The sequence below is a fragment of the Thalassophryne amazonica genome, chromosome 17 (assembly GCF_902500255.1).
Source record: "Thalassophryne amazonica chromosome 17, fThaAma1.1, whole genome shotgun sequence".
Lineage (NCBI taxonomy): Eukaryota > Metazoa > Chordata > Actinopteri > Batrachoidiformes > Batrachoididae > Thalassophryne > Thalassophryne amazonica.
Window position 1 is genome coordinate 45,464,065 of NC_047119.1, and position 13,324 is coordinate 45,477,388.

A 13,324-nucleotide genomic window follows, 5' to 3' on the forward strand; every position below is an offset into this window, starting at 1 on the left:
TAGCCTACTTCCTTCAGCTTTGGGTTGTTCATTAGAGACATTTTCTGAGGAAAAAGAGGGTTGAAGTTTACTATTCAATGATGGGTTCTTCAATGGAGTCTCTTGATTTCCATGTTCTGTTGATTTAAACACAGGATAAACTGGAACAGGTGGAGCTCCTTGAGGTGGAACATAGACAGTCGGTGTGACTGATGAATTTATTGACTTCTTAAAAAAGCTAAAAAACCCTGAGGTTTCTGACTGTTTTTGATCTATACGTCTTTCTGGACCAGCAGTTGGCACACTTTGTCTGTAAGTCATTGTAGTTTCTTGACCACAAATGTTTTCTATGCGTGATGAACTTCTTGGCTCTTCAGATTTCTTTCCATACTCTTCACACTGTGTATGCCTTTGAAAATTTGTGTTCTCTGAAAACTGGTTGCATTCAGATGAATTCACATTTTCTCTTGTTGAAAAAATATTGAAAGGATTTAATTTCCCCAAGGTTGAATCTCCGGCCAAGCTTTGAGATTTGGACACAAACACTGGTGCATTAGCCTTTGTGCCAGATTGAGCCTTTAAGGAAGCGTTTTTTTCTTGACCCTGTATGCTGGCACTGATTGGTGGCTGAGAAGACAATGAACCAAATGATTTTACTGGAGATGTTTCTACTGGTGACACAATGGCTACTGGAGCTGAAGAGTTTGATTTAGGGATAAAAGAGAACAATCTGGTTATTCCAGACTGTAATGGTTGTGTAGATGGTGTTTTTGGAGATGTGGCAGATGGTTTGGAGCTTCCTCTGACTTTATCAGTGAATGAACTAAATAAGGAGCTCATGGCATTTTTCACCCCTGAAATGCCCTGGTCAGATGGAGCTGCTGGCGATTTGTTTTGTTCTGTTGGATCATTTGTTGAACAGTTTAGTTCCTCTCCAAAAGAGTTGGTTCCATTGTTGCCCTGAGATGATAGCCCAGATTTGCTTGATTTCGTAAGGGAGTCATACATACTAAATTCCTCCTCTTTTTCAGCAAGGTATTCAGAAACAGTTTCAACAAAACATTGGAGCTCATCCATTGGGTCCATATATTCATCACTTGGTTCTTCTACGGGAGAGAGCATTACTTCTGAAGTCCATCTTCCAGTTTTTCCTTTCCCAAAATTCTTCTCCTGAAATCCCTGAAAATTCCCAGAGGAACCCTCGTAGTAAGAACACACATCTTTGCAATAACCCCCCGTGTTCTCTGCAAGAAGGTCTTCTGCTATAAAGTCATCAAAGTCCTCCTCTGCTGTTCTGGAGTAGTGTAGATCCTCAGAACCCTCCAATTCATAATCAAAGTGCCCCCTCAAGCCAGTATCTTGCTCTTTTTTGCATGCCACATAATGCTCTAATGTGTTATCCTGGTCATTTTTTGCCCACATCCTTGTCTTGTAAAGAAGTCCATTCTTGTATGGCTTAAGGCAAGGCATCATGCGCTCTTCCTCTTCCTGCAACTCTGCCACATGCCTCATGAATACGCCTTCTCTCTTTTTGTGAAGCACTGTCGTATCGACAGGAAAAGCCTCTTGGCTCAATTTGTCTGTCACTGTAATGAGAAACCCTTTTGAATCTTTAGTGTTCTTTCGTCGCAGATCAATTGTGTCATAACCCTCTGGGTAGGCAGCAGTCTGGACATCATCACACTGACTATTTTGGTGGACAGAGCTACGTGGCGGTTCTGGGTAAATTTTTCCCATTTGAAGTATGTTGTTCTCCTCGTCATCTAAGAAGTCACTTAACTGAGGTTTACTCTGCCTCTTGTATTTGCTTTCCCAATCGTCAACCCCCATGCCAGAATCAACAGGTGCAATTCTAACCCTTCCTTTTTTCAATAATCTAATTTAGGTTACAGGAGAACATTTAACACAGGGTGAGAAAAGCATGGGAAAGAGATGGAAACAGAAAAGAACAAGCAAACACATGAGAAAAAAACTGAATAAAAGTACAAGTTTAGCAGAGCAGTAAAAAAACATACAGGAGAAATTCATGCAAACATGTAGACCAACCATTCTCAAACTGAAGAACAAAGCCACCCACTTTGAAATCTGAAAGTCTCTTTCACGATCCACCGAAACCTTAATTCACAATTTTGACTGAATCAAATTTTGATAAATTTTAAATCAAGAGTAGCAAAATTTAAACCCCATGGCTGTTTTTATTATATTTTGAAAATCTTATTACCCGAGGCCATCAAATATGGCCATCGGGTATTGCAAAGACTTTGCGTCCGTCCGTCTGTCTGTGTTCAGCATAAGTCCAGTCCTATTACTCCCAGTGTCTTCAAATTCACAGGGAACATTCTTGGGACAGAGACCTTGGACAAGTTCAAAGATGGCTAACCTTGACCTATTTTAAGAAGTAAGAGGTTAAAAAGTCACATTCTGGCCTGTGTTTTTTGAGTGGTGGGGGTGACAGCCAATCAGAGTATCGCAGCACTGTGACGTCAGTGGCAGGTCTTTGTAAAACCGCTTCATTTATGTATTTATATAACATGTTTCTCGAATATTCTGTAAAAGTTAGTGAGAAATAAACATTTTCAAATTTAAAATACTGTTTTTGGAACCTAATAACACCTCTAAAGTGATTTACAAGACATTTCGAAGACGTGAGTGTGGTGACATCACAAGTTAACCGTTAACAAGTTAAGTTAAGTTAACCTCTGTCGTATATTATGTAAAAGCTAGCAAGAAATAAACACTTCTAAAACTGAAAACACTGATTTTGTAACCTGATAACACCTCTGGAGTGATTTACAAGACATTTCGCGGACGTCAAAGTGCACACTAACTTCCCCTAACTCAAAGCTAACTTCTGCTCTTGTCAACAGCTCATAAATGCAAGTATTGTTTATGATTGATTGATACAGGGGCTTTATTATTATTATTATTATTATAATTAACACACGTGCATGTGTATATATATATATATATATATATATATATATATATACACACACATACATACATATATACACACACACACGGTTGGGTAGGATTACTTTGAAAGAATACATGTGGATTACATGTAATCTAATTACTTTTCAATTACATTTCAAAGTAATCCTACCCAACCTTGTGTAATATACATATATATATATATATATATATAGGGATGAGGGGGGGTGATTTTAGACTTCAAAATTAAAAACAAAGGCATTTTTCCAAGAGCCTGACCAGTATGCATTTTTGGAGGCCAATGCAGATAATGAAATTAGGCAGTAAAAGGTTTTTTTTTAATAGTATGGGTATAGCTGCAGATATTTACATACAAATGGCAATGATTCTTAACAATTCATTATTAAACCATTGTGACAAAGCTATGATGCTTGGACATCACACTGCCTTCACTGGGAATGGCCGTCACTGTGTCAAGTCGCTCAACATTTGCATAATATAAACTTCTCTTCTATTTTGGCCCCTCCTATCTGACAACATGATGACCACTTGTGTCTTGATACTTTAAAATGCCTACTCTCATTGAAATGAATGGCCAATGGTCGCTTTTTGTGTCTTTTTGCTAATCTGACCAAAGGGTGATGGGGTCCCAGCCATGCTTAACAGCATTGTAAACAATGTTAGAGCACATTCAGCAAGGACAAACTACATAATGACTATTTTCAACAGCCACAGTATTTTTCTGTTTTGTTTATTTAGTAAACAAAGTTTTCATATCTGGAAAAACAACGCTGAGAAGGACATGTTTGTGAAAGTCTCATGTCGGCTGATATTACCGATCAACCGATATATCAGCTGAGTTGTAATTTTTATTTATTTACTTTTCATGACTTCTCATAGCAGCCCACCTGCAATACCTTTACAGCCACCCAAGAGGCCATGAGCTACACTTTGGGAATCACTGGTGTAGATAATAGTGTACATCATTTTACTCGTCAAACAAATTAAAAGCTCATATTAAGCAATTTGCAGTTGTAAGACTTAGAGATAGCTTGTTATGTTGCAGTTTTATTATACTTATATCAAATCTAAGCTAAGTTTAAGACAATAACAGCAACTGCTTAAAAAGCATACATAGTTGAATATTTATGTGTAATATAATTGTCTGACTATAAATCTGGACAGCAGTCAGTCACGCTCATCCCCATTTCAAAACTGAACCTCACTACAGTATTCATGACAAACAAATGGTTAAAACAAAAAACAAAAACAAAAAACAAGGTAATGTTTACATTTAGTCAAGCTTTTAATCTTCAAAGAAATGCCTCACATGGACCCATTTCCTCTAAGAAAGGCTTGAAGGATTTCCACACCAATATGGATAAACCACGTCCCAACTACCAGAAGGTTTCCCCAAACATAATCAGTCCTCACCATCTTCATCATGTAAATGCATCATCACAGTACAAAAGATTGAACTTTTTTAGCCAGAACTAGTGTAAGAAATGTTCTAGTACATTCCAACTTGAGTCAAACAAACAAACTTCTTCACAGTCAATGGTCAGCTCGTCGTAGTTGTAATAATCAATGACATCTACTTTGTATTAAAATGTTGACTCATTTTGACAATAAATCTCAACTCTAATTTTACAGATGCAGTAGCAAAACGTGCCAGAATACTGTGTGAGGGTGGCAACCTAATTGGTGTGCATGAGTCCAGACCACAAATATTACCTTTTGGTTTCAACCTCATTTGTAAGATTTTGAGAAAAAATTATGAAAAAAACAAAGGATAAATAGGATTTTTTTTTTTCCTTTAAAAAGGCGGTGAAAAGCTGAGTGGCTGCCAGCCATTGCACCCAAAACAGCTTTGTGAAGCAACGTGCCAACCAGCAAATACAGTAAAACTCAAAACTTAAACAGTCATCGTATAAACCGGATATTCACACTCACCAGACAAAAACAAAAGTATGGTTTTCCACATAATAAACACCGTATATACCAGATTTTGTATAATGGATTTTCGTTCACAATGGACAAAACGTCTCGTCCGATCACAATGCATTTTCGTTAAATACCCTCGCACGTACTGGACAGAGCAGTCTGGGTTGATGTGCCCAGTAACAGAGGTATGAAGTTCAGCACTGTCACTCGCTGATTCGAGGAAAGTGGGTACTGTATTTCCCTGATAAAAAGCCCAGCCGTTTATTTTTTCAAACCGTGCTTAGTCCCGGGACCCGCAGCCTGACATGCACCTTCATTTCCTGTCACATTTTAAAAGTTTATGCAGTGCGCAAGGCGATTTAGATCAAATATGTTTGGCAGAAAAGTCCGCAAATATGACAAAGTCAGAAAGTGACGTTCAAATGGCCTGTAATTCATGGAGGAAATTGTACACCTTACCTTTGATTTGGAGGTAAAGTAGATGATTGTAGAAAGAAGATCTCACTGAGGGACAATCCAGAAATCATAATCCAGAAATATTGCACAAAGACTCAACAGAGAACTGTCACTCACATCAAGGTTATTGCATGGCCACAGAATTACAGAGGATTTTAAGGTACTCTCTGCAAAAAAGAGTGACTCGACCAAATGCAATCTTTTCAGTGGACATAATGCCCATCGCTTATTTAAGGCATGCATTTATTTTTTTCAGATGAATTTTTTACCGGTCCAAACTGGAATTTTTTTACATCTCCAAACTGTTTCAACCTCATCGTACCGCCACATTCTTAGATGTTTCTCCTTCTATTTGTTTTTTTCTGATTCTGTTGTCTCTTATTCTGTCCAGCTTTGTAATACCACACGTCCATCTCAGCATTGTCAATTCTGACACATCAAACATCTCCTGCACTCCCTTCACTGCCCCTCCCCTGTCACGTCCTCTTCCAGTTCTTCCATCCAAACTGGTTATTTATGCTGATTCCAGGTATTTGCCCCTCAATACATGTGAAATGGCTTTTTTTTTTTAATGTAAAATACTGTAGAAATTAATGTTATATGGCTTAAAATAGCACTGAAGAGTGTATTTAATGGCTTCCATTCCAACTTGGAATAATTGTGATTCACTAAAATAGGTCCAGTGCAACAGTATATCCCCCCCCCCCCCCCCCCCCCCCCCCCCCACACACACACACACACACACCGGATATCTTCTTCCCCACCACTGAAAAGCAACATTCCTATAGTTCAGCACTAAGCTGACCCAAACCTTGAAATGTTGATGAAAAAGTGATGAGAATAGAAGTGCAAGGGGAGAGAAAGAGGGAAACACTGAAATGGCTGCAGATGCATAGAGGACATGAGGGAAAAATAGGTTCAGGACCAGAGTGTGTAGAGAAACCCAATTAGAACCATCGACGAATGCAGATGTGGAAACAGAGGAAGAGAAAAGAAGTAGTCCAGGAGCAAATTAATCAGTTATCTGTGATAAAATATCATTTTTCATGAGCAGTTTGGAGAAAGAACATGAACATCAATGAAGGAACGCTGGTTTTTGATGAACACATCTACCTGCAGCCTCGCTGGTCCCTGTAGTCCAACTCAAAACTGTGGACCGAGTCCGTGCAGAACTCCTGGGGGTAGTGCAGCCGGGACCCTATGGGGTACTGGTGCACAGACGTGTTGTGTTGAGAGGTTGTGCGGAATGGAGGGGGAAGGCTGTTGCTTGTCTCACTGCGGTAGTCGCTGTCCCGATCGTCTACGGCGCTGTCCTGGTCATCCAGAGCTGCAAGAGGAGGAGCTGCATAAAGCTAAAACTTTCCAAACTATTAATTGGCATCAAAGATAACAAAGAGGGGAAAAAAAGACCAAAGGGAAATGAAGTTAGGATAATGTTTTAGGGGAACAGGAAGCATAAGGTCATGCAGAGGTCACTGAGGATTGGCCAGACGGAACATTTCATTGCAGCATCATTTACATACTCTGTGAAACAGCCCATCCGAAATAGCTGCCTGGTGAAAGTGCAGATGTCAGAAATAAGAGTGAGAGGTGGTAAAGAAAAAAAGTGACTGTATTATAATTTCAGGATGAGATGATGAGGTGATAAGGGAGTGGAAAACAAAACTGTCACAGTAGTGAAGAAAGATACTGTGACAGTCTCATATTAAATTTTTACTATCTCTAAGGCTGAAGGAAGTGACATAAGATCTAAATGCGTGGAGAAATGCCTCTACCCAGAGGTGGATAGGGGTACTGCAAATAAACTCACAGCACTGGGAGGCAGCAAACGGCAGCGGGCCACTTTGATCGTCATCTTCATCAAGGTACTACAGAGGAGAGAAACCATCATGAATTCTCATTATTTAATTAGAAAGAACAAGAAGAACAGGTTACAAACCCTGCTCAGAGACTCTCACGAGTATGAATGAAAACACAAAGCAGATAATTATTGTCCATCATTCCTCTCTGCGCAGTGCTTCAAAGTCATTTTTAGTAAACGATCAAATCTGCAGAAAGTAGCCAAAGATTCCCGCAGTCCTCCCTGGTGGCAATTCCGAAGAAATCATAATTTTGGATGTTACAGCAACAAGAACGGCACTCAGACTATCAAAATAGCTCAGTTTCTGCATGTTTATTTTTCGTTTTTTAACTTTTTATATAAAGCAGGTGGAAATTCCTTGGTTGCATTTGGTATCATTTAATCTAGAACCACCTCAATACTTAATGGTTTCCATGAACTCAACCTCATCCAAGATTTGGGAAGATTGTATCATTACTTTTTGAGTAATTCTTTAAAAAACACAGGTAAAAACATTAAGTGGAATAACTATTAATTTCTGCTGTTGCAGTGCCAGAAGAATTAACATCCCAGTTAGCCAAAAAAGATTTTTTTTAAAGATTTTGGGCACGCACAATATTTTCGACATATGCCTCATACGTCCCGCATACACGGGACATCATTTCTAGGTAGGTTATGCAATTGTTGACACACGTTTCTTTTAAGTTACTCATAAGTCAAAAGACATCCACTGATGCTGTCCACTGATTGGCTCATCAACTGAAAGATGCAGTCCTTGTGCAAACAGTTCTGATTGTTACAAATATTTAAACCATTCACACATGGAGTAAATATAACGTCTTAATCTTAGCTGTTCATTTCAGTCAGATTCATCATCACAGTCTGACGAAAACGTATCCACATAAAGCGTCCTGATTTTGGAAAACGACATCTGAAACTACTTTAATTCCTTGTTGGGTCCGAAGAAAACGCAGCATTTTAATTAAAAGAAGTCCCTTTGTGTTTTGTGTGTTTCTCAGCCTGAACCAGAGGATGCTAGTGTTTTGTCCCACAACAAGAAAATTAACTTTTTATTTTAAAAGTTGAAAGAGTGACAGCGTCTCACTCATTCATGTCAGTGTTTACCACAGGCATCAGTCGATTCTTCAGTATTCTGCGATGAAAATAAATCCCACAATCCACCAAGGCAAAATTAAAATTAAATTCAATTAAAAAAATGTTAAAGTACTCTGTTTGGCCACTGTGGGGAGTGGAGAGGCTGTGCAACAGCATATGCGTGCTCGATGACGTGCTTGCCAATGTTTGCATGTTCCGCCAGCAAAAGGGTTCTGCTGGTGGTGGAAACACAAACCAAGCCAAACTTAACTGTTCCAACCCGTATCATACCATGCAGTATGGACCCAGACCGCTCGGTGGAAACGGGGCTGTTAGCATATGCTGGCTAAATCTTCAAGGTGTAACAGCTGCATAATTCATTCGACGCATCCAGCATATTTGGCGCATTTTTTCATAGGTTGGCATATGCTAGCTAAATCCTCAAAGAGCGCCAGCTGCATAACTCATTTGATGTATCCAGCGTATTCGGCGCATTTTTGATACGTCGGCATACGCTGGCTAAATCGTCAAGGTGTTACAGGGCCCTAAGAAACACAACTGATGCAAACAGGTCATTTTTAATAATAAAAATTGCGCAAGAATGACTTGTATCTTTGCAGCACTCTTAAAGGAACAATCATTCCAGGCCAAAACACCATCTTCAAGTGTGTGTGTGTGTGTGTGTCTGCAAAAAAGAATGTACACATGCAAAGAAAGGTCAGCGGGGGATATGACAATTTTTCAGCAAATATACAAAAGTTATTTTTTGCTCCAGGATTTAAGATGCACAAAATTGATGATATCTACACAGAGAATGGCATTCTTCTTCGAATTTGAGGATTCTGAAAATACATGGATTGCCTATGTCGAGAACATTTTTTTTTAATTGTGAAATTTTGTAATTGCAGAATGATTGCCCGCTATTGAATGTGATTTATTTTTGTTATTCTGTTATGCACAATTAGAGGTGTGGTCAGACTCAGCTCGGGTCGTTCAGAGGCCACTGACTGTAGCTGGTAGCGGCTGTGGAGGGCCATGTTTGCCCTTTCTAAGCACTTAATCCTGAATAACTGAAATAATATGGCTTGTTGTGTGGTTAACTCTCCTAACAGATCACCTAAGATGACTGTGCTCCAGTATTTCCATTGAGTAAAATTTTCATGTTATTTATTTTTGTATGCTCACAGCAATAGTACTTTTAGCAGCTATCAGTAGCTGGATGACGTCAGGTTCCATTAATCCATCACTACTGAGTAAATACGCAGGTCATAATTTTTACTGGCCACACCAAAGCAAAGTTATGAAAACCTCCCCCAAAATATAATTAAATAACATCCAAACCAAGGTTACCCTGTTAGCTTAGCTTGTTTGGGAACTCTAAGATGCGGGTGTGTTCGGGCATCATTTATCCTTCGCAAATCACACAGGATCTTGTCCACACTCCAACTCTTTACCCATTTATGGTTTGTCCATGGCACCGGTAGAGTAAGCACTGCCAACATGACAACCCAAAAGCAGCAATTTTTGGGTTATTCTGGGTCTCATGTAGGGTTCGTCCAGTATGTTTACAGTCTGTGAGTATAACAGAGTGATGCACTGCTCTGTCAGTGAATCAGCCCAAAGCAAAAAAAAAAAGAAGAAAAGCAGTAAACTTTTGACGTGCACTTCACCTCATCGTGAATCATCATGGTATTATTGATGTGTTCCAGTTTGCCTGTCCAGTACTGCGCCTCTTCATCTGGTATATCTGGTAGGACAATGAAACAGACACATAAGAACCCATGTTTAAAGAGGACTTCTTGGGACAAATGGTGTATTCAAGCAGGGTGTTAAACACTTTATGAGAGAAACGTCTGAGAACACTGTGATCTCAGTGATCCAAAGACTGAAGGATTCACTGCGAGATGGAACGACTGTACAGATAAAGTGTTGGTAATAAACTTAATTTTGGAGAATTTTTTTTTTCTTTCTTTTCAGTGACTATGTAATGTCCTCACACTCTGCTCCTTTTCCTTCAGCTCCTCCTTTACTTCATCCATGCAGATGCATTTCACCCCTCCCTTTTCTCTTCCGTCAGTCTTGTACCGACACGTTCATCATCTCTTCTCATCACAAGTTCAAATCGCCTCGACCTACGGTTCAACTTTGTAAATCCACACATCCATCTCAGCATTCTCATTTCTGGCATCTACTCCATCTTTGCTCCATACATCATTGCTCATTTTGCTGCCATCTTATAAACATGACCTTGGATCCTCAAATCTTCTTCTGCTCATTTTCACTACTCTGCCTTCCAAAGACCTTCTCAATTACCATATATTCTGGAGTGTAAGATTTTTTTTAACTCATTTGGGAGGTAATGCATTTTAAATTCCAGCGTATACTAGTGTAACATATATACCAAAAATATGTTCTAATAAGTCAAATATGTTCAAATACGTCAAACGTTTGGACACATGGGAACATGTATCCAAACATTTGACTGGTGGACTACTTTAATATTACAATTTAGGAACCACTGGCCTGTACCAAAGGAAAGTGGGAGGAGAAACTTGGGACTGTAATCACTGACGATGTACTGCACGCTGCGATTAATAATCTTCAATCTGTTTAAAGCATAGGGTAATCCAATTCAAGGTTGTTCACAAACTCCACTGGTGAAAGTGAAATTGGTTAAATTCAAACCTGAACTGGATCCCAACTGTGACCGCTGTGAAATAGAACCAGCAACACTGTCTCATATGTTTTGGTCATGTTCAAAATTAATTAAATTTTGGCAGTCTATATTTAAATTTATTTCAGATACCTTTAGAATTAATATTGATCCAGAAGTTAGGATTGCATTATTTGGTGTTACACCTGAGATTCCCAATATTCATTCACAACAGAGAGAAGTTTGTGGCATTTACCACACTTACTGCTCAAAGACTTATACAGTTTAAATCAGGGGTGGGCAACTTGTTCCAGAAAGGGCCAAGGGGGTGCAGGTTTTCTTTGCAGCCACTGACTCCACCAGGTGATTTCACTGATTAATATCACTTTGAGCAGATGGAATCAGTTAATCAGTGAAATCACCTGTTGGAGTCAGTGGCTGCAAAGAAAACCTGCACCCTCTTGGCCCTTTCTGGAACAAGTTGCCCACCCCTGGCTTAGATAGAAAGAAAAACATTTTCTTTCATGGTGCAACAAGGTGGGTGGGCTATGGGAGGTTTAAAAAAAACACTTGTACTGTATTACTATATTTGACTGAAATTTAAAAAAACACTTTGAACAAAAAAAAAAAAAAAATTACAATTTAGAATTTTTTTAAAGACTCTTTAAAAAAACTTCTCAATATTCTCTTTTACTGGGAAATGGAGGGCATGCCGTGCACGTTGCAACTAAACATTTGAAAACTAAACTCTTGAATCTTGAAAAACAAATCATGTTTTCGACTCAAGGCTGTCTAAAGCTACACCTCAGTATTAATTACATGTTAAAGCTGATGTGTACTTTTTCTGTACCTCATCCAGCCTGTTCATCTGTTAGTGCACGTTAGTGACGGTTGGGTTCACTCGGGTTCTGTCACCACTCAAACTCTGCAGGAGGATTTTGCTGTTCTGCAGACAGATGCGCATTAAAGGCCACATACACAAAGACCTGGGCTTCAAAGACCCAACACACAGCTTTCATGAATGGCATTAAAGAGTCAGGATGAACTCCTGCTACCTTGAAAGGTCTCCTCTTAAGACCAGAAACAGGATCTGGCCCACTCCATGGACACACGCCCTGCTTTCACCTTGAAAGCCTCCCAGTTTGTTATTAACAATTGTTGTTAACAGTTTGTTATTAAGTATCAGAGGCTGGTAAACAATCTGCTCACCCATGTCTTCTAGTTGCTCCTGGGGCTTAACACAATTGTTCCCGTGTTGCTGTGAATATATAATCCCTTTAATGAGTTGTGGGTCTACACTTTAGTCCCCACACTGTTGGACATACCCAGAAATACTCCAAGAGAACACCCTTATCAGATACCTGAACCACAAGAACTAACATCTTAACAGAAAGAAACAGCACTTTTTTCTGTGAACTCTTTCCATATGTAAGAACTTGTCTTGTTCCTGTTGAGTCCTAAAATCTTGGAACAAATTTAATTTTGCTTTCTATTCTTGATATCATTATTTTGGTCTTTTAACTCATTTATTTAGCAGATGCTGAGCTACATCTTCAGAAAGGTGGACGGACACAGATGCAAACAATACTCCGGAAACAATGACTTCGCCTATGACCTAGTGGAGGATAGATACGTAAATGGCAATTCATTATTGCAGTACTCAATATAAGAACACATGTTGTCTCGTCACACTTTTGTTTTGACAGATTCAACAAAATGTATTTTGATTTGTGTCCAAAGCAAAGTTTAAAATAGGACAGTGGAAAATTCATGGAAACTAAAGCCAAAATTAGCAGTAAAAATAAAAAGGAAGTCTACTACAAACCTATTCAGATGCAGAATAGCAGAACTGTTATCTCACCAAAAGGCAGTTCAAAGCGAGTGTCCAGCAAGACCTGATGAGGCGTTGGGTTCTTGGTTCCACAAATCTCATCTTTGTTCATCAAAACCTCTGCATCCAGACCGATCCAATCTCCTGAACCCTCCTGCAATTAGACAGCGCAAGTCTCCAGTTACTGTACCAAAGCTGACGACTGGTCTTGAGGTTTCCACTGGTAATAAAATCTACCAGATCCAAATCTTTTCCAGTCTAATTCATTCATAAACTGATTCCTATGAGTATCTGACCTCCTGTGACTGTCGGATGGTCTTCAGCGGGATCCAGGCTGTCCCCACCATGGTGTCCCAAATGAGGCCTTTGTTCCACACCTCCACAATCAGGCCAAGTTCCAGCTGGTTAATCTCACTGCGTTAAAGGAAGATCAAGTGTTCAGGTATCACGATGAGAAACAAAAAGTGTACATGGACTTAAAAAACCCATTAATAATCATTTGATATTATGCTTTCTGAACAGAAGAGGGAAAAACCTTTACAATCTGTAATTCAATTTCTACTCAGTGGAGCAGAAATGTCCACATGATTAC

At 39.2% G+C, this 13,324-nt stretch overlaps 1 protein-coding gene across 1 annotated transcript in view; it reads right to left on the bottom strand.

Moving 5' to 3' along the window:
• LOC117529092 (protein unc-13 homolog B-like) overlaps positions 1-13,324 on the bottom strand; it is a 174,724-nt gene that overhangs the window by 105,336 nt on the left and 56,064 nt on the right. The window contains 5 exon segments of the mRNA XM_034191794.1: positions 6,427-6,640; positions 7,124-7,181; positions 9,919-9,995; positions 12,763-12,886; positions 13,029-13,146. Of these exon segments, the coding sequence (XP_034047685.1) occupies positions 6,427-6,640; positions 7,124-7,181; positions 9,919-9,995; positions 12,763-12,886; positions 13,029-13,146 (591 nt within the window).